At 45.0% G+C, this 21,561-nt stretch overlaps 1 protein-coding gene across 1 annotated transcript in view; it reads left to right on the top strand.

The window, feature by feature from the left end:
* XYLB (xylulokinase) overlaps positions 1–21,561 on the top strand; it is a 298,115-nt gene that overhangs the window by 38,575 nt on the left and 237,979 nt on the right. The window contains exons 4-8 of the mRNA XM_040434104.1: positions 2,318–2,398; positions 7,585–7,671; positions 7,751–7,879; positions 17,145–17,210; positions 19,730–19,802. Coding sequence (XP_040290038.1) covers positions 2,318–2,398; positions 7,585–7,671; positions 7,751–7,879; positions 17,145–17,210; positions 19,730–19,802 — 436 coding nt within the window. The remainder of the gene's footprint in view (positions 1–2,317; positions 2,399–7,584; positions 7,672–7,750; positions 7,880–17,144; positions 17,211–19,729; positions 19,803–21,561) is intronic.

Below are 21,561 nucleotides of genomic sequence, written 5' to 3'. Positions count from 1 at the left end.
CGTTCCCGCACCACCCCAGGGAAACGGGGCGGGCGAACGGTTCAACCGCACCTTGCTCCAGATGCTGCGGACTCTGGAGGTCAGTCAAAAGGCTTTGTGGCCCGAGTATCTACCTGAACTGATGTGGGCCTGTAACAACTGGGTACACAGTACCACCGGGTACTCCCCACATATGCTCATGTTTGGGAGAGCCAGACAGGAGATTGAGGATCTCCACATGCCCGATCTGATGGAACCACCACCGAGAAATACCACCGCATGGGTGCAAGAGCACCGCCGCCAGCTGAGAGCGATCCACGAGGTTGTGAGGGAGCACCTGGGACAAGAGATACACCCTAACCCATGACTAGTGCAGTGGGATGGGTACGCCCCGGGTGATCGAGTGATGGTCAAAGCCAAACGGCCGTTTTGGAAGTTGGATGGGCGGAGGGAGGCGGTCCCTTACACGGTGAAGAGGACGGCAGACCCTGCCATCCCGGCTTATGAGGTAGAGCCAATAGAGACTGGGATGCCCTCACGAAACTTGCACCGTAACATGTTGAGGCATTGTAATTTTCATAAGTCAGTGTGCGCAGAGAAATGCCTTCTCCTGTTCAGAATACCGAGGAAATTCCATTCGAGGAGGAGGAGAAATGGTGGGTTGCCCCTGCCCCGGTATCCACAGAGGCTCCAGCCGTGGCAAGCTTGTCACCCAGGGAAAGTGTTGAGCGGTCAGCAGCCCCTCTCCCATTAAATGTGCCTGATGTCCCCAGTGCTTCCGAGCCTACCACTCTACATAGGTCAACGAGACCCAATGCTGGTGTGCCCCCACAGCGTTATGACGAGGATGAGTTTATATGGGGAGGGTTGCCCAGGGCGACAACCTCTAGTGGGGTGGCATGTGAGATGGGGAAACAGCTATCATTGTTGAACACTGTTTGTGAATTAAATGTTCTGTACTGACGTTATGCTGTTTGGCCACAAGATGTCGCCGTTTCCCAGGCACAGCTACTGACTGAATATACATATTTCCATATTCATGAGAGGTGGAGTTGCCAGGCTGAAGGAGAAAGAGGAAGTCACCATTTTGAGAGGACACAGAGGAGTGAATCCAGTCACATCCAAGCGTGAGATCATTTTGCGACCACAGCTACAGTCAAGTTAAGCTGATCGCTGTTCAGGACCCGGATTCTGCCCATGGGACAGAGGACTTCTGCCAGGAGTGCTGATGAGAGCTGATGAACAAACTACTTGCTCTGCGGTACCGCATGTTTGTTGAATAGACTGCTTGTTTGATTCGGAATTATCAGCAGAGACAGAGCAGACCAGGGTCGGTAAGATTGTGCACGCACCTCATTGTAATATTGGCGCCTAGAGACTAGACCAGGCCTGTAGTTAGCTAGTTAGGGCCTCTTTTTCGTGTGTCAGGCCAAAAAGTGTTTCTACGGTTCACAAAAGGACTTAATAAAAAGAGACATTGCACAGTTAAGAACTGATAGACATCTCACCGGCTCAATCCAGCTCAGCATGTTGCACAGGAGTAATACGCAGGCACGTGCCATAGGATCAGTTACGGGAGGGGGAATATTGTAGTTCATGATATGATTGTGAACTTTCGCGTTGCACTGCAGGGCAGCCCGTATCATACACCCACCTAATCGTTCATGGCATTTCTAGGGTAATAACAGGTGCGGTGTGGTCATTTTATTTGTGCCCGCCAGTAGGCAAACTGAGCAATTCTTTCTGGTAGCCTTTGTAGGGTCTCAGCCTGCGGGCTGAGTGTAGGGTATTTAAATCCATTTTATGTTTACAGAGGTTGGGGTTTGCGTTCAGTGTCATATTGCAGTAAAAAGCCTGTTTTGCAAAAGCTGGTGTCAGAGTTGCTTTTCTCATTGGTGACTTCACTGTATCCTGGGGAGCCCACCCGGTACACGGCTTACAACATCAACATATGCTGTATATACAAGCTTGTCTGCTGTGATTGTCTGCAGTAGTCATGTGAATGATGGGCGTGACCTCCCCACTGCAGAATGCCAGGAACCACCAGAGAACCAGATAAGCAGTGGCTAGTCTTATTTAAATTTTTGGTATAAAACTTCATGCTCTTTCCCACAAGTTGAAATCATGGACAACCAAGTTCTTCAAAAGGGAGCGTCATTTTAAACATAACGTGCAGTGAATTGTTCTGTATGAGAAATAAAGTAAAATTAAAGGCTTTAGGCCTGGTTTACACATTCCAGCCGTAATCTGTTAATTCCAGTGGTTTATCAGTAGGCTTTAACATGATAAATCAACTATATCCTCTCTGATCTGGTTTTCTTTCTCTTGTTATACTCAGGCTCTAGATTTTATCCTGGATAGAATGAAGTCATCGGGATTCAGCTTTGTCAAAGTCAAAGCCTTGTCAGGAACTGGTCAGGTAAATGCAGGCGCTGCAATCTGTGGAGATGAAAGTCATCAGTGGCCATTATTGGTACAGGCACGTTATGCAGTAGTTTGTGCAATAAACAGTGGCGAGGTCAGCTATTAGTATCAGAATATATATTGAAAGAGTTGTATAAGAGTTTTATATGTAGAACCTACATAAAGAGGTAATCTTGTTTGGCTGTCTACAGATCTCCCATAGCAGTGAATGGAGAGAGCCATGCATGCTCAGCTACACCTTCATTCACAATGTCCATGGCACCAGGCAGCACGAGAAGTTAAGGACACCTCTGGAGATAGGTGTAGTACTTAGAGATGGGATACACATCTATCAGATATTTATGATATATTTTGTGGATGTGCCATACATGCATAAGATGACAATATACCCATCTAACTATCAGACTCATTGACACTTTTAAGCAATATCCACCAATACATAGTGAACATAGAATATTGTTAAACAATCAGGATCCATAATTCAGTTATTAAATTACATGATTAATGATATTAATTCTCATGACTTTTAAATGGGGTTGTCTTACCTTGACAACCCATGTCTATATGCAGGGCCGTCTTTAATATTGATTGGACCCTGGGGAAAAATTTACTGGATCCCGCCTTCTCACACCTTAGCAGGAAATCACGCCCTCCACCACAACACACACACAAAAAATCCACACACCTGGTAGAGTACAGTGAATGACTGTAAATACTTCCAGTTCTGAAGACTCCAGCGGCTCAGGATCAGTGCTCTGGGCAGCTGGGCTCAGGCTGGAAGTGGGCACCTCTCTGCAGGAAGGAGACCAGAGCTCGGCTCACCCTAGCGTTACAGTGCACTCCAGCACCCCACAGTATGCAGTATAGCACCCTATAGTATACACCAACCCACAGTATGCAGTATAGCACCCTATAGTATACAGCACCACACAGTATGCAGTATAGCACCCCACACTATACAGTACCCCACAGTATATAGTAGAGCAGTATAGCAGCCCACAGTATACAACACCTCACAGTATACAGTAGAGCAGTATAGCACCTCACCGTATACAGCACCCCAAGCTATACACGATACAGCACCCCACACTATACAGCCCCCCACACTATACAGTACAGCAGTATAGCACTCCACAGTATACAGCACCCACAGTATACAGCCCCCCACAGTTTACAGCCCCCCAAAGTATACAGTACAGCAGTATAGCACTCCACAATATACAGCACCCACAGTATACAGTATACAGCCCCCCACAGTATACAGCCCCCCACAGTATACAGTACAGCAGTATAGCACTCCACAATATACAGCACCCACAGTATACAGCCCCCCACAGTATACAGTACAGCAGTATAGCACTCCACAATATACAGCACCCACAGTATACAGTATACAGGCCCCCACAGTATACAGGCCCCCACAGTATACAGCCCCCCACAGTATACAGGCCCCCACACTATACAGCACCCCACTATACAATAGTTTACAGTATATTAGCATAACAACCCCTGTCACTTTTTTCTGATGTAATCTTCGCAAAAAAAGCTCCACAGTTAAAGCAAACTTCTACAGCAACACTCCTGGTAGGACCTTGATGACCTCATAGCCATGTGACCAGTAATATTACTACTCACAGTACGCTGCCTGGAGTGCCGGCAGGCATGGCAGCACCCCCTGTGTAGCTGACAGCCTGACACCCGGGGCAGTGGCTAGCAGGGCTCAAAAGGCAGCTGCCTTGGGCCCCCCAGGAGCAACTGGGCCTGGGGCAGCTGCCCCTTTTGCCCCTTGTTAAAGACGGCCCTGTCTATATGCCCAATTTGAGCATATGGGTGTCATAGAAGGGGGATTCACGACCTCCCATTTTGAGTCAGACCTTAGAACGTAGAGTTAGTAACAATCAGTCATTATAGCTCTGACAGATTTAATCTGTCGATGACTTACGTTTTTTGAATGGCCGACATGTACTATAAAACATGTATTGTAGGTCAGTGATGAACAACATGAAAATAAAGTGGAATGTGTTTAAACCATATTGTGTACGGACCCCGAAATGGTTTACTTAAAAACTATAATTTGTCCTGAAAAAATATAATCCCATATTCATGCAAAATTAGTTTTTTTTTTTAGCTACATGCACACCGACCGGATCCGCAAAAAAACGGAAGCTGCCGTGTGCGCAATTTGCGGAACGAAACGGGCGGCCCATTGTAGAAATGCCTATTCTTGTCCGCCTATTGCAGGGCCACGGAACGGAGCAACGGATGCGGACAGCACACATAGTCCTGTCCGCATCTTTTCCGGCCCAATTGAAGTGAATAGGTCCGCATGCGAGCCGCAAAAACTGCGGCTCGGATGCGGACCAAAACAACGGCCATGTGCATGAGGCCTTTTGCTTAGATGAAAAATGAAAAAAATATATGTCTTTGTTCTCATGGCCAAAAATTGCCTAGTTCTTAATTAATTAACAGGGTTTTCTTTAATGAGACTACCCATTTAAAGGGTTTGTCTCAAATGAGACATTGGTGGCATATTGGTAGGATATGCCACCCCACCAACAGGGATGAACCAGCCATAGACCCTACATGGAATTTTCCTGGTGGGCCGAGGCCCAAAAGGTCACCAAGTCCTCCTCACTGCTGCTGGCTGGGTACATACAAGTGGGAAAACTATAGGGGTCATTATTAGAGAATATCCAGGCAGCATGGGCAGAAGGGCTGGCTTGGCATTGTGACCTACATCTGACCGCCTAGAGACAGTTGGTGGAGGAGGACAGAGGGTCACCACTATTTATGCCAACACAGAGGGACAGCTTCTGGAGAGGTATTGTGTGCTGCACTGTGGTATTCAGTGACCCTGGCAACTTGTATTGGCCCCATCTATTGTGTTGCCCTGCTTTCTGTCAATTTGGATTCACCTAAGACATTGAGGTCATAGTTATATTTTTTTTTTCCACGACCACTTGTAATTTCCAGCCCGCCTCAGCCCACCAATGTCAGATAGGTGTGGGTACTACCTCTGGGACCCACACCTATCTCCTGAACAGGATCCCTGAACTGAGCACAGAGGTTGCTCTCCATTAATTTCGATGGGACTACCAAAAATAGCCGAGCGCTGGCTCGGAATTCTCATAGAAGTAAATGGAGCGGTGGCAGTGCTTACTCGGTGCACTTTCTATTAATTTCTAAAAGAACAAAACATACAATGCAACAGCACTCTGCAAACCAAATAAAGTACGAAAATGTATTATATTGCTAATGCTAGGCTTATAAATTAGAGATGCTTGGCAAATCATTTTGTACAAAATGATTTGAGCCCGTCTAGCACACGTCAAGGCGATCTCTGTAAGACGGGAACCTAACACTAAGTTCAACCTGTTAAGTGCCATAACAGTGACTATGAAGTTCAGAGGGTGCAGGTTCCGCATGGCATCCATTGAATCCAGGGACTACAAGTACCAACATGCATGCAGAGCAAACTAAGCTTTATACTCATGCTAATTTAAAATCAGACTATGAGGCAAACAGGCTGATCAGGAGTGCATGACCAAACAGGAGAGTCAGCCACACCTCCAATACAAACTGCAAAAAAAAAAAGAAGGGGGGTCAGTCAGCACATCCCAATGCGCAGGTGCACGTTGCTATGGCTGAAAACACAACATAGAACTAAACATACAATGCAACAGCACTCTGCAAACCAAATAAAGTACAAAAATGTATTATATTGCTAATGCTATTTGGTCGTGCACTCCTGATCAGCCTGTTTGCCTCATAGGCTGATTTTAAATTAGCATGAGTATAAAGCTTAGTTTGCTCTGCATACATGTTGGTACTTGTAGTCCCTGGATTCAATATAGGCCATTTTGGCACTGAAAATGATAAAAACCAAAGGGGGCCCAGCATGCATGAGGAACCAACACCCCTGAACTTCATGGTCGCTGTCATGGCACTTAACAGGTTGAACTTCGTGTTAGGTTCCCGTCTTACAGAGATCGCCTTGGCGTGTGGCAGACGGGCTCAAATGATTTTGTACAAAATTATTTGCCAAGCATCTCTAATTTATAAGCATAGCATTAGCAATATAATACATTTTTGTACTTTTATTTGGTTTGCAGATTGCTGTTGCATTGTATGTTTTGTTCTATGTTGTGTTTTCAGCCATAGCAACGTGCACCTGCGCACTGGGATGTGCTGAATAACCCTCTTTTTTTCTTATTAATTTCTAATAGACCGAGCATGCTTGCTCGTCTATTTTCAGAACTTCTATAGAAATGGAGACCACTCCGCACATGCACCGTGCAGTCTCCTTCACCTTTTGGTTCCTGTTTTAGGCTACTTTCACACCTGCGTTAGGTGCGGATCCGTCTGGTATCTGCACAAACGGATCCGCACCTACAAATGCAAACGCTGGTATCCGTTCAGTACGGATCCGTCTGCATAACTCTGTCAAAATAAGGTGTTCAAACGGATCCGTCCTGACTTTACATTGAAAGTCAATGGGGGACGGATCCGTTTACAATTGCACCAATATTGTGTCAATGTAAGCGGATCCGTCCCCATTGACTTACATTGTAAGTCAGGACGGATCCGTTTGGCTCCGCATCGCCAGGCGGACACCAAAACGCTGCAAGCAGCATTTTGGTGTCCGCCTCCAGAGCGGAATGGAGGCGGAACGGAGCCAAATTGATGCATTCTGAACGGATCCTTATCCATTCAGAATGCATTGGGGCTGAACTGATCCCTTTGGGGCCGCTTGTGAGAGCCTTGAAACGGATCTCACCGGCGGACCCAGAAACGGCAGTGTGAAAGTAGCCTTAGAGATATGTGCGAGTCTTAGTGGTGGGAACCTCTCCTATCTGACTTTGATGGCATATCCTAGCGATTCCATCAATGTCCCAGATGAAACAACCCCTTTAAGTTTGTTGTATGCAAATTAGTTTATCTCAAACACGATGAACAATTTAAGGCAATCTCACGCTACACTAATTACCTTGCAGATTTATTTTATAGCTTGGTAAAATAATTGAGGGTGGACCGTTTATAAGACAATTCATCATCTGCAGAGCTCTATCGATGTCATTATAATGTGCTAGATTATATATGAAGCTGTCACAGCTCCCTTATTTATTCAGTTCTGGGAATGTGGCGTTGAGTGGTTTTTCATATTTACATATCTTGATACAGCAACATGGCAGTGTGTATTGGAAAACTGGTTCCAGAGAGGTATTAAACCATTTGCCCGCCGAGCACCCTCTGCACATTGCACTGCAGGTAGGTCCCCAAACTGCATTATAAATGTTACTATTTATTTGATTTCATTCAATTATAAAGAAAATATTTCCTTCTCTAGACTTGTTTCTCCGTCAGTGATAGCCCTATCTGGATGGACTCCAGTACAAGTGCTGAGTGCCACCATCTTGAAAAATCCATTGGAGGGCCACAAGTACTGGCCAATATTACTGGATCTCGAGCATATGAGGTTAGCACTAAATAATAAATTGATTTTTCAGTCATTGTGATGTGGGAACGTTTTTTTTATCAGGCAGGCTGTAACCAAGACCCCCTAAGCCGCACTGTATTGAGAGAGTTCAGCAGAGTAACCTCATCTGACGGTGTCAGTGGAGCAGATTAGTTTCCAGTGCCCGGAAGCTTTTGACACATAGCTGGTCACGGAGTGTGATGTCACAGCGCTTGCATGGTGAAATCATCAATACTTGTCTTCAAGTCCACATGCTTGTCAAAGCGGGGGCAGACACCAATAAGTATGGTATATAGGCCTTCGATTTTGGCTGACACGTATGTCTAACTTAATATATTATGATACTGCGCTTAGGACATATTATGTTAAGTCATGGTGTATAGGTATTGCAGATATCTAGTGACTGGCACACAAAAGTATATCAATATGCAGGTACTTAGTTGGTTTTAAACAGTGTACCTGAAATGAAGACTTCTATTTGTGTGCTTCTAAGGAAGAACAGCGTCTGTTCGAAACGCGTCGGAGAAAGAGATACTTGGTACTGGTGGTCATTGATGACCGCTGTAAGTGACGTCACTCACAAGCTCCAAGCGAGCGCTAACCACTCCTCTGTATACACCTCCATTTGCGGCAGCAGCGCGCCACCGGCCGGGGCACGAGGCAGCACGCCAAACCACATTACATCTGGATTGTTCCTGATCCCTAGCATCAAGAAAGACCGAGTACAGAAACAACAGTAAAAAAGAAAATACTTCTACATCGACTACGGGGACGCGGATAGAAGCACACAAATAGAAGTCTTCATTTCAGGTACACTGTTTAAAACCAACTAAGTACCTGCATATTGATATACTTTTGTGTGCCAGTCACTATATATCTGCAATACCTATACACCATAACTTATCATAATATGTCCTAAGCGCAGTATCATAATATATTATATTGTCTCCTCTGTGCGGCAGATTTTTGTGGTTCTGCCGCGATACCGCTGAGCGCCACTGTAGCATCCATTTATCTCCTTAGTTGGAGTGTCACAGTAGCTTACTTGATTAAAGTGGGTTGTTATCTCAAAGCGGCTTTCCTGACTAATACACCTTTGTGACGTCAGAGCAGTTTTCCTCTCTAATAGAGTTGATCGAGCACCAAAGTGCTTGGGTGCTCTGGCTGAACACATCGGGATGCTCTGATGCTCTACCGAGTTTCCGAATATAATGGAAGTCAATGGGAGAACCCGAGCATTAAACCAGACCCTGCTCTCAAGAGGGGAGGGTGCCTGGTTCATAGGAAAAGGTCAGAAATTGATGGAAACACCACCGAAATGGTTCAGGGACAGCATGGGGAGGAGGTCTGGATGCATCTTGGACTCTCAGGTCACTGCTGGTAACGATGTTGTCCGAGTAGTACGCCACTTTAACAGACTGACAATAATACCCGCAGAACCAAAGATAAAATCGATTTTAGAGGAAAGATTGTTAGGAAACATTCTTTCCTGTATATTTACTTGTATATAAAGTGCAAGTGCTGCCAAAAATTACAAGCAAGAGGTACTCCGATACAACCTGTATATCACATAAAGGAGGAGCTCATTCACATTGTGGTGCAATTGTTCATGTAGTGGGACTCCTACACTCATAAAGCCTATGCATTAAGTGAAAGGGCTGCCAAAAATTACAAGGAAATCCCTTGTAATCAGTATTGTTTACTTTATTCTCTTATCATTGCATATATCCAAAGTAAACTTGGACGCGTTTCGGCGCTATAGCCTTTATCAACAAGTATCAAACACATTCTCATCTAAACAAATATATAAGAATAAATAAATTGCGTGCACATGACGTCAGACGCCCAATCCTGGGCGGTAATTACAAAACAGCGAATCGACAACAGAGTTTCACTTCTATGTAGCAGTGTCATCATAGATGTAACATTATCACCAATTGATACATTTAACGTGAGGATAGAGTCCTGTGCACATGATTTATTTATTCTTGTATATTTGTTTAGATGAGAATGTGTTTGATACTTGTTGATAAAGGCTATAGCGCCGAAACGCGTCCAAGCTTACTTTGGATATATGCTATGATAAGAGAATAAAGTAAACAATACTGATTAAGTCGATACACGGCTGCTGGGATTTTCTTGGAAACTACACATGGAGAATGCTCTTTCCCGCTGCAGCGTGGACTTGATTAAGTGCCGACCGGATCGCTATTTGCTTTAAAAATTAAAAGGAAACGGCACTCCAATACACCCTTTGTTACACATAAAGGAGGGCATCATATACACCCTTGAGAAATTCTGATTGATGGCCTGCTGGTGATCCTCTAAAACATTTGAAGCAAGGGCCTGCTAATCTGATCATCTTAAACATTAGGGGCGAGGGCCTGCTGCTGAGCTGACCATCTAAAACATTATGGTTGAGGGCCTGCTGCTGAGCTGACCATTTAAAAAATTTACAGTGTTTCAAAGCAGGCCGGGTCGCCTGAATACTTCAGCTAGGAATAATGGAATAGGACTTCGGTTCTATTTTGTTGGTTTTCGGAACTGGCGCAGGGGCATCCGTATTGCGGCGCTAAAGGTGAAATTCTAGGACCGGCGCAAGACGAACCAAAGTGAAAGCATTTGCCAAGAATGTTTACATTAATCAAAAACAAAAGTCGGAGGTTCGAAGACGATCAGATACCGTCACAGTGCCGACCATAAACTATGCCAACCGGCGATCTGGCGGTGTTATTCCCATGACCCGCCGAGCAGCTTCCGGGAAACCAAAGTCTTTGGGTTCTGGGGGAAGTATGGTTGCAAAGCTGAAACTTAAAGGAATTGATGGAAGGGCACCACCAGGAGTGGAGCCTGCGGCTTAATTTGATTCAACACGGGAAACCTCACCCGGCCCGGACACTGAAAAGATTGACTGATTGATAGCTCTTTCTCGATTCTGTGGGTGGTGGTGCATGGACGTTCTTAGTTGGTGGAGCAATTTGTCTGGTTAATTCTGATAATAAATGAGACTCCTCTGTGTTAACTAGTTACGAGACCCTCGGCGGTGAGGATTGTGTTGACCAGACTCATGGATAGTGAGACTGGACTTGTAGGTAAGGGCCTGCTGGTGAGCTGACCCTGTAAATGATTGTAGGTGAGGGCCTGCAGGTGAGCTGACCCTCTAAAAAATTATATGCGAGGGCCTGCAGCTGAGCTGACCCTGTAAAACATTATATGCGAAGGGAATATATGCTAGGGCATTATATGTGATGAATAAGCATGTTGATATGATGGAAGAGGAGGATGAGAAAAGGAAGATTGAACCATATACCCTTGTTTGTGGTGGAAGGGGTGCATGGGAATACACGGTATTCAGTACATTATAAAAAACACATTTAAAGGGTTTCTGTCACCTGAAAAATGGGTATTTAGCTGGCTGACATTAGCGATTTGCTAATGTTGGCTGAACAGAACTATATTAGTGCCATCTCACTGCCTGCCGCCGTTATTGAGGAAAACAAACTTTTATAATATGCTAATTAGCCTCTACACGCCGGGGGGAGGGTGTTTAACCCTGCTCCTAGAGGCTCCGTTCTCCCACCTCTGGCCACGCCCTGCTACACTAGATTGACAGGGGCAGGCATCGTTGGTCTCCTACCTCCGGCCCTATCTGCAGTGTGAATCCCGTGCCGTTCAGTATTCGGTGCAGGAGCAGTGAGTGAAGGGCGCTCGCCGGCTGCCAGCTTCCTCGCTGCTCCTGCACCGAATACTGAACGGCGCAAGATTTACACTGCAGATAGGGCCGGAGGTAGGAGACCAACGATGCCTGCCCCTGTCAATCTAGTGTAGCAGGGCGTGGCCAGAGATAGGAGAACGGAGCCTCTAGGAGCAGCGCCCCCCTGCGTGTAGAGGCGAATTAGCATATTCTAAAAGTTATTTTTTCTCAATAACGGCGGCAGGCAGTGAGATGGCACTAATATAGTTATGTTCAGCTGACATTAGCACATCGCTAATGTCAGCCAGCTTAATACCCATTTTTCAGGTGACAGAAACCCTTTAAAGTGCCTTTATGTTCATCAGCTTTCCTCTGGTGGAGTCGAGATGTCATGGTCAATCCAGGCCTTTTTCATTTTCAGCATTTTCAGTTGACAGGCGGATACGCTTCTGTTATAATGCCACCAGCAGCACTAAATACCCGCTCAGACAAAACGCTGGCTGCAAGGCAGGCCAGCACCTCCAAGGCGTAGAGCGCCAGTTCGTGCCACGTGTCCAGCCTGGACACCCAGTAGTTGTAAAGCACTGAGAGATCATTGAGGACGCTGACACGGTCTGCTATGTACTCCTTCACCATCTTCCAAAATTTTTCCCTCCTTGTGACACTAGGCCGCACATCAGGGTGAGGGTGCTGGCCGGGTGTCATGAAACTGTCCCAGGCTTTGGAGAGTGTTGCCCTGCCTCTGTTGGAACTGCTGTGTGTTCACCTTGTCTCCCCTCCTCAGTTGCCCAAGGAACTACGGACTCTGCCGCCAGCGTTGTCAGATGGAAATTTTTGGAGCAATTTTTCAACAAGGATCTTCTGGTATTGCACCGTTTTGCTCGTCCTCTCCACCAGAGGAATGAGAGATGAGAAGTTATCTTTGTAGCGGGGGTCGAGAAGGGTGAACTACCAGTAATCTGTGTTGTCTAAAATGCATATAACGCGCGGATCGCGGGAAAGGCAACCTAACATGAAGTCAGCCATGTGTGCCAGAGTACCAACAGGCAAGACTTCGCTGTTGTCATCAGGAGGATCACTCTTAATCTCCTCATCCTCTTCCTCCTCTTCTTCCCACCCACGCTGAACAGATAGAATTAAACTTACATGGGTACCACCCTCTGTAGCGGAGGCAACCATCTTCTGCTCCTCCTCCTCCTCATTCTCCTTTTCATCGTCCAATTCGCGCTGAGAAGACGAACTGAAGGTGGTCACCCTGTGTAATGTCTTCCACCATTTCCACCTCTTCCACATGCAGCACCTAGAGGCTCCATCCTCTCACTGTTTGGCACGCCCTTGTGAAGGTGATTGATATTCTCGTTCTAGCCCGTGCCCCGCATATCCCGCGCCTGCGCCATCCATTTTAGTATTAGATGCAGGCACAATGAGTGAAGGTTGGCAACTGTCACACGTACAGTAGTGTAGGATTTGGAAGTGTATGCGCAAACAAATTTAAAAAGGTATTTGGGATGTGGAAACATCACACAGGAGATATCCCGCAGATAATGTCAATGCTGTCACCAGCGACAAATGAAAAATTACAGGGAATGTCACAGGTATTTAGGATGAGGAAACTTTATACAGGAGCGGTACCACCGGTAATGTCACTGTCCGCACGCAAAAAAGTACACTGTATGTCAGATACATTTTTGAAGCGCACATGTTACACTGCAGATGTGGCCCTGGTAATGTCACTGTCAGATGCGGACACAGTCTATTGAAAAAGGACACTGTATGTCACAGATATTTTTTTGGATGCACACACTTTACACAGGAGATGTGGCGCAGCTAATGTCACTGTCCGTAGCGGACACAGTCTACGGAAAAAGGACACTGGATGTTACAGATTTTTTGGGGATGCGCACACTTTACACAGGAGATGTGGCGCAGCTAATGTCACTGTCCGTAGCGGACACAGTCTACGGAAAAAGGACACTGGATGTTACAGATTTTTTGGGGATGCGCACACTTTACACAGGAGATGTGGCGCAGCTAATGTTACTGTCTGCAGCGGCCTAACTATTGTACTTTATTTAGCGCAGGATGCGCTAAAAATAGATATTGCTGCCACACGCAATAGTCCTTCGAAGGACTTTTGGGTCTGTAAAGTTTTAGTTATTTAGAGCAGGTTGCACTACAAATATAGATTGCTGCTGCTACATATCATAGTCCTTAAAAGGACTTTTGGGTCTCTGAAAAGTTTTCGTGGCAAAAATATTCTTAAATCACTCCCTACACCGTTTGTCCCTTCCTCAGCACAGCTCTCCCTAAGCATAAGCCGAACATGGATCATCGGGTGCTATATAGCACACGATGACGCGTTCCGGCCTGCCAATCACTGTAATGCCATCAGCCAACATTGCTACGTCATTACAGTGAGGGCAGTACTTACTTGCATGTTTCTTGGCTGCATAGCAGCCAAGAAACGTGCAGGTTGGAGACTCGAGCATTGCGCTCGAGTACATGCGGTATTTGGCCAAATACCGCCATGTGCCGAGCATCAAGATGCTGAAGCTGAACTGGTGTTTGGCCGAGCATGCTCGATCATCACTACTCACTAACAAACATGTGAGGTCACTGAAGCCGACAACCATTATCCCTGACTGAAACCCAAAATGATGTCACAGCAGCTTACTTGACTGCATCTGACATTTGATGACACAGCAGGTTACCTACCATAACTGAAACCCACTTGTGATGTCACAGCAATATATTGTACCTGACTAATCACATTTGTGATGTCACAGCAACTTACCTGACTGAAATCTACTTACGATGTCACAGCAGCTTGCCTACCGTAACTGAAACACACTGGTGATGTCACAATAGCTTAGCTGACTGATCACACTTGTGATGTCACAAGTTTACCTGACTGATACCCTTGTGTGATGTCAAAGCAGCTTACTAGACTGACCACACTTGTGACATCACAGCAAATTATCTGACTGAAACCAACATGTGATGTCACATCAGCTTACCTGACTGAAACACACTTGTGATGTCACAGTAACTTAACCAGGGATAGGTACTAATAATAGAAGATTCCTGTGCAAGAACAGTATACAGGCTCCTGCAAATTTGATGACAGTGGAGTGCTAGTCACAGACCGCCTTATTCATGGCTTTGTGGAATTCTCTTACTTGTATCAGTCCACCAGTAGTTAGGAGACATGGGCGGCAAGAAGCTTAGGCCTCTTTCACACTTGCGTTTTCCGGATCCGTTGTGTACTCCATTTGCTGGAGGTGCCCGCCGGATCCGTAACAACGCAAGTGAACTGAAAGCATTTGAAGACGGGTCCGTCTTCAAAATGTGTTCAGTGTTACTATGGCAGCCAGGACGCTATTAAAGTCCTGGTTGCCGTAGTAGTAGTGGGGAGCGGGGGAGCAGTATACTTACCGTCCGTGCGGCTCCCGGGGCGCTCCAGAATGACGTCAGAGCGCCCCATGCGCATGGATGACGTGATCCATGCGATCACGTCACCCATGCGCGTGGGGCGCCCTGACGTCACTCTGAAGCACCCAGGGAGCCGCACGGACGGTAAGTATACTGCTCCCCCGCTCCCCACTACACTTTACCATGGCAAACAGGACTTTAGCGTCCTGGGAGCCATGGTAACCATTCAGAAAAAGCTAAACGTCGGATCCGGTAATGCGCCGAAACGACGTTTAGATTAAGGCCGGATCCGGATTAATGCATTTCAATGGGCATTAATTCCGGATCCGGCCTTGCGGCAAGTGTTCAGGATTTTTGGCCGGAGCAAAAAGCGCAGCATGCTGCGGTATTTTCTCCGGCCAAAAAACGTTCCGGTCCGGAACTGAAGACATCCTGATGCATCCTGAACGGATTTCTCTCCATTCAGAATGCATGGGGATAATCCTGATCAGGATTCTTCCGGCATAGAGCCCCGACGACGGAACTCTATGCCGGAAGAAAAGAACGCAAGTGTGAAAGAGCCCTTAGCTCCTTGCATTCAATCTCAATTAATAGGCTGTAAAAAACATTATTATATTTTAAGGTAGCAGTATGTCTCGTGTCTGCAGGTGCCCTGTGCTAATGCCCTGTGCTAACGGGGTTTTCTGGGAGAACAGTATTGATGACCTATCCTCATATCTGATTGGTGAGAGTCTGACGCCCAGCACTACCATCGATCAGCTGTTTGTAGAGACTGAGGCACTTCGGTGAGTGCCGTGGTTTCTCATATAGTAGTATAGCAAGGACAGCACCATATATTGCATAGCGGCTGTGTTAGTAATGCAGCCCAGGTCTATTCACTTGAATGGGAATAAGCTGCAAATAGGCCATATGACCGATAAATGCGACATCACTGACCTAGGAAGAGACCTGGTGCTCACTGCCCTCTGCAAACAGCTAATAGGTGGGGTGCCAGGAATTGGACCTTGGATCTTGAGGATGGGTCATCAATACTGAACTGCTAATTATCTTTGGAGTAATTAGGGAAGGATGGACTAGAAAGTCAGACAGCTTCATAGTTAGGCTACTTTCAAACGCTAGTGTGAAAGTAGCTTTACCAGTGTGTGCAAGCTGGCACCTGTAGTGCTCCATTCTTTTCAGTGTTCCTATGCCTGCATACATCATAATTAAAACAAGTCACTCCATATGAACATGAACTTACAAACCCTACCAATTTGGCTGCACTTTCTGTTGTCACTGTTGGAAAAATGTTCACCACATTAGAGCAGATGTAGACAGATTTTTTTTTCTTTGTCTTTAATAAATTATAGCAGCCCAATAGTTTTATATATAATGTTTTACTTATCAAGTCATATACTGTACAAAATATACATAAAATCCTTCGGTGGAAATGTTACTCCCAGGAATACATTTTGAAAACTTTTAGATGAAACCAGTTTCACTTTCTATGTACCGTACCATGCTCGTTGCAGACTATATTTATTACTCTTGCAGATAAATAGATTGCCACCTAGTGGTCGCACTGAGTTATTGGGGCTCAGATTTGCATTTACATGATTGAGCAGATCTGTGACACTGAACATGTTACGGGTCGGCCAGCTCTAGGGACTGACCTGGGGTGAGAGAAAGCCTCATTCAGACGGTCTATAGCTGTAGCGCATGCTCAGACAGTAAAATGTCGCTGTCTGAGCATTGAGCCGCAGAAAACGAGGACACCCAAACATCCGCCCAGGCCTTGCGCCAGACAGAGGACATGGAGCCAGGAAACTGGACTTTACCGCCTAAAGCCAGACATCTGGCCATCCTATAAGGGTTGTTAACCTTGTGATTTTGGGGCACTCACACCTTCACACTTAGGTCCATGTTCGCACTTTTATTTAATCATCCCCCTTTGACTTCTACTGTAGACTCCTGGGGCTGCGCAGGCAGGGTGCACATGTCCAGGTGCTGACAGTGAGGGTCTCTGGCTCTCGGCTGCCTTGCATGCTGCAATTTTCTGCTGCCACCAATACCACACTAGAGGAAGTAATATGGAGTTCATCTACCTTACTGTCTATATATCTATGCTCATCACTAATAAATATCTTTTTATTCCGTCAGCGCTTTACAGGAAATCAAATTGCGAAGATTTATAATCAGAAACCGGAAGCATATTCCCAGTGTGAGGTGAGTTGCCTGCACCCTGGCACCACTATTGCAAGCCTTGAATACCATTTTATATAGTGAAGCCCCTGTTACCCATAGGAATCAATGAGACACTTACATAAGGGTAGGTTTCTCCAGCCTTTTCACACTTAGCTGCTGTGGGTTGTTTGCGTTGGCATCCATGGTCATAAATCAGCCCTTTGAGTAAAAAGGAATTCATGCAGTTATTGCACCTAGATACATCCATTACTGTGCAAGCGCACATAGGAGTGATGGCAATTGACTTGCAAGTGTGAACTAGTGCTTGAAAAAACTGAAATATGCACATAATCTGAATGGCTGGGCAGCTGTCAGATAAAGGTAAAAAAAAAAAAAAATGTACAAATTGTTTAGAGGGGCGCTTTTGTTAAGTTCCACTATGGCGTGGCTTTCGAGGCTCCTCCTTACTCAGGTCTATTCAAATACGGTATTACTTCATAATCATATTTTTTTTCCACTGCTGGTTCAGAGGTCTATTCTTGCTATAATAGAAATCAACTCTCCATCCGCCGACTTTCTGGTGAGCCTGTGTTTATAGCAGCCAATCCGATAAGGCAGAGCAGCAGAGAGAGGGAGGGAACACCAATGATGAGCAGGGGGTGTGTCTACGACTACTCCTGACTCCCGGTAGGCAATGTAGCTGATCTGAAGTCACCGATCTCAGCTCTGCTCTATGGCCTCTTTCACACGAGCGAGTTTTCCGCGCGGGTGCAATGCGTGAAGTCAACTCATAGCACCCGCACTGAATCCTGACCCATTCATTTCAATGGGTCTGTGTACATGAGCGTTGTTTTTCCACACATCATTTCTGCGTTGTGTGAGAATCGCAGCATGCTCTATATTCTGCGTTTTTCAACCATTTCTGGCCCCATAGAAGTGAATCGGGCTTCAGTAAAAACGCATTGTAGTTCGATGGCAATGCATTTTTCACTGATGTTTGCTAGGAGATGTTTGTAAAGCTTCAGTTTTTTTCACTTGCGTGGAAAACGCATCAAAACTGATTCCACCCGCATGGAAAAACTGAAACACTGAACACAATTGCAGACAAAACTGAACTTGCTTGCGAAATGGTGCGAGTTTCACTGAACGCATCCTGAGCCAATCTGTATCGTTCATGTGAAAGAGGCCTAATGGAGCTAATAAAAAGCAGCAAACGGTAAGGAAAATAAAGGGCAGGTTAGTACTGACTTGCACATCATTTTGAGCTTCATATGTTTGAAGTCATTTGGTTTCTGCTTCCTTGGCTGCTTGCTGGGAGTTTCTCTGAGCCATGAAGAATAGCCTTGTGGTGGTTCTGATGGCCACAGGATCTACAGATGTTCCAGTTATAAACCAATGCAGAGATTCAGTGGTGGCAGTGAACAAAAGACTGTAAAAAAGCAGTTTTAGTTCAGGTAATAATGAGTGTGGCGTTTCAAAAGTCAGCTATATACAATCACGCACCTGTGTAGAGCAACCTCTATGCGCATGGGAGTGACTTGTTGAATTTGACTTTCTCAGCTTACAGCTTACGCATCAGACACCCAGGCGTTAATCAAGTGTAGCCTTTTAATTATGCCAACAATAACTCCTAACTCAGAAGATGATGCTGCTACTCAGAAAGCTGAGCACACTGTGAGCAAGGCATCACTGGGAAAACAGGGAGTGGCTAGGCTAAACTAACTAGAAGCCTGAAGCCTGAAAACAAGGGGGGGGGGGTGTAGAAAGGAGCATACCAATACATAATGCAAGATACTGGAACAGAACAATGATTGTGGGTGGGAGGGGGGGACATCCAGTATATCACAATTAGGGTCCATTCACACGTACACAAATTGCGAATTCGCAAAACACGGACTCGGGCCATGTGCATTCCGCATTTTGCAGACTGCACATGGCTTGCACTACAATAGATATGCCTTTTATTGTCTGTGTCTGCGGGCAAGAATAGGACCTGTTTTATTTTTTTGCGGACCCATGAATAGACCCTCACTCAATTGATGTTATGTTTTTCGACTAATATTCTGTAAAAAAAAAAAAAAGAATATTTAGAAAAAACAGAAAGCAAAATTGAATACATTTTTTTAAATTCACATGCAGCAAATAAATTCACCAAATTTTTCAGAAAAATCTGGAGCCTATGGTTGTGACATGGGAGAGGCGAGATACTAGAGTACCCTATAGCATCATCTGAGGCGGCTATTCACATTCAACAGCTGTCAGCCGAATAGATCGGCCAACAACTATCTGTCCTGACTTAGCCGTACACATTTGGTTTGGTCAAATTGCTAATTTTAAGCCGCATTAATGCAATTCCTTTTAATTTGCATTACTGAAATAAATGGACTTTTGCACGATATTCAAATTTTTCGAGTTTCACCTTTATGTTTTAGATTGTTCATTAATGTATAGTACAAATTCCTCATCTTTTATATACGTGATTGCTATTGGTGCATGTTCGTGAATACTTTTTTCAGTTTTTCTTCTTCTGAACTTGACACAATCATTTTTTCTTTTTACAGAGAATTTCCTTGGTCAGCAGTTTTGCAGCTTCACTGTTTATTGGGGATTATGCACCTATAGATTACAGTGATGGTAAGTGGTTGCCATCTCATATTTAATATTGAGTGGCAATACAGAGTGGCCCAGATTCACTAATGTGTTGGCGCCTAGAAACTATCTAAAAATGGTGCAAATTGATGCAGCTAAAAAAAAATTGGGATCTGATAGATTTTTATTTAATTTTTTTAACATAAGAAAATAAAACATTGTATAATAAGTACAGACAGTGACCAATAATTTACAGGATATCAGTTTACCAAAACCATCCCTAACATTCCTATTAGATTTAGAGTATCTATATACGCCACCACTTGCCCTCCTCGAGTGGAAGCAATTATCAGAATGGTTTCCTATACAGGGTTTTCACAACTTTTCTGACTTGCTCAAAAAGGGGGCAGACTTTTCAGAAAGGGATGTAACTTTGCAGGAAAGTGGGCATGACCTAAGATGAGCCATTTTGCACCAAAATTGCACCACAATTTAGGTGTAAAATTCGGTCTCAAAGTAATCCAATCAATAGTTGGTCATATAGTTAGACAAAAGTGTCCATCCCTGCACCACATTTATTATCCAGCCTGAGCCACTGGTGCAGGTCTAGACAGCCTGTCTGTTTACACCATCTATAGGATTAGTAAATCTGCCCCAGTGAAGACAGACTAGTTAAAGGGTTGCCCTGTTACACAGTGTTCTGAATAGAATTAACACCAATTAGGAGGGTGCAATTGATGAGCAGCGGTTCAATGAATATTATGTGATAACTGGATCATCCTCATCAGGATTTCAATACCTTTGATTAGTATCTAGCACTGTCACTTCTTAGTTACCAGTTCATTTAAATGCAACTTTTTTAAAGAAGACCTGTCACCACAAAATGCAGTGCAATCTGGAGGTAGCATATTATAGAGCAGGAGGAGCTGAGCAGATTAACAGGGGAAGTTTGGGAACTCAAAGTGGCCCTAGAAAAAAATAAAAAGTAAATATGGCCCCATGTTGTAGGTGGGGCCAAACTGGTAGAAGGAGGAACCAAGCCAAGTAGGCGGGGTCAGCAAACTGTTAGGCATGGTTCACACAAGACACTCAATTACACAGCATACCTCACAACTGTTAAAAATACCAAGGAGGGATAATAGCACACCGCAGCAATTTTTTTAATACTAAGTCACACCTCAGACTGTGCCCAATGCCCAGTCCTGCCGTGTACACTTAGTGTTCCCACACTGTAGTTATTCCCCCTTTGTGCCCCCGGAGTATTTACGCCCTCTTGGTCACCCCACACTGACACGTGATAATGACAGCACAGCAGGCCCAGTGCCCGGCCTCACTTCACATGTGCCTTTGGGGCTGGCAGTGCAGCAGTGCTAGTGCCTTCTCTTCAATACGCATTGCAAGCTGCCAGCGTCCTGTGCATTGCAGATGGCTGCGCTGTCGTTATCATTATAATGCCAAAGCCACATGTGTGAAGTGGCGCCGGCTACCCTCTGCATAGTCAAGGCAGTCTGTCCACCGGGAATCTTCCTGGAGAGGTACATTGCCAATCCACCCCTGCAGATTGATATATAGTTTTGTGGAAAAAGATTCAGTAAAACTTGCAATTTATAAATTAATATCTCAGATTTATTTTTTTACTTTAGTTATACACGGGGCTGTCTTATCAGTGATTTATAGCATTCTCTATATAATAATAACTGTCAGTCACTGATAGCTGTACACAGGAGATTTAAAGTTTTATTAAATCTTTTCTCATAAAACTATATACCAATCTGCTCAGCTCCTCCTGCTCTATAGCATGCTA

This window comes from Bufo bufo, chromosome 5 (assembly GCF_905171765.1).
Source record: "Bufo bufo chromosome 5, aBufBuf1.1, whole genome shotgun sequence".
NCBI lineage: Eukaryota > Metazoa > Chordata > Amphibia > Anura > Bufonidae > Bufo > Bufo bufo.
This window is presented reverse-complemented; position numbering and strand designations above follow the sequence as displayed.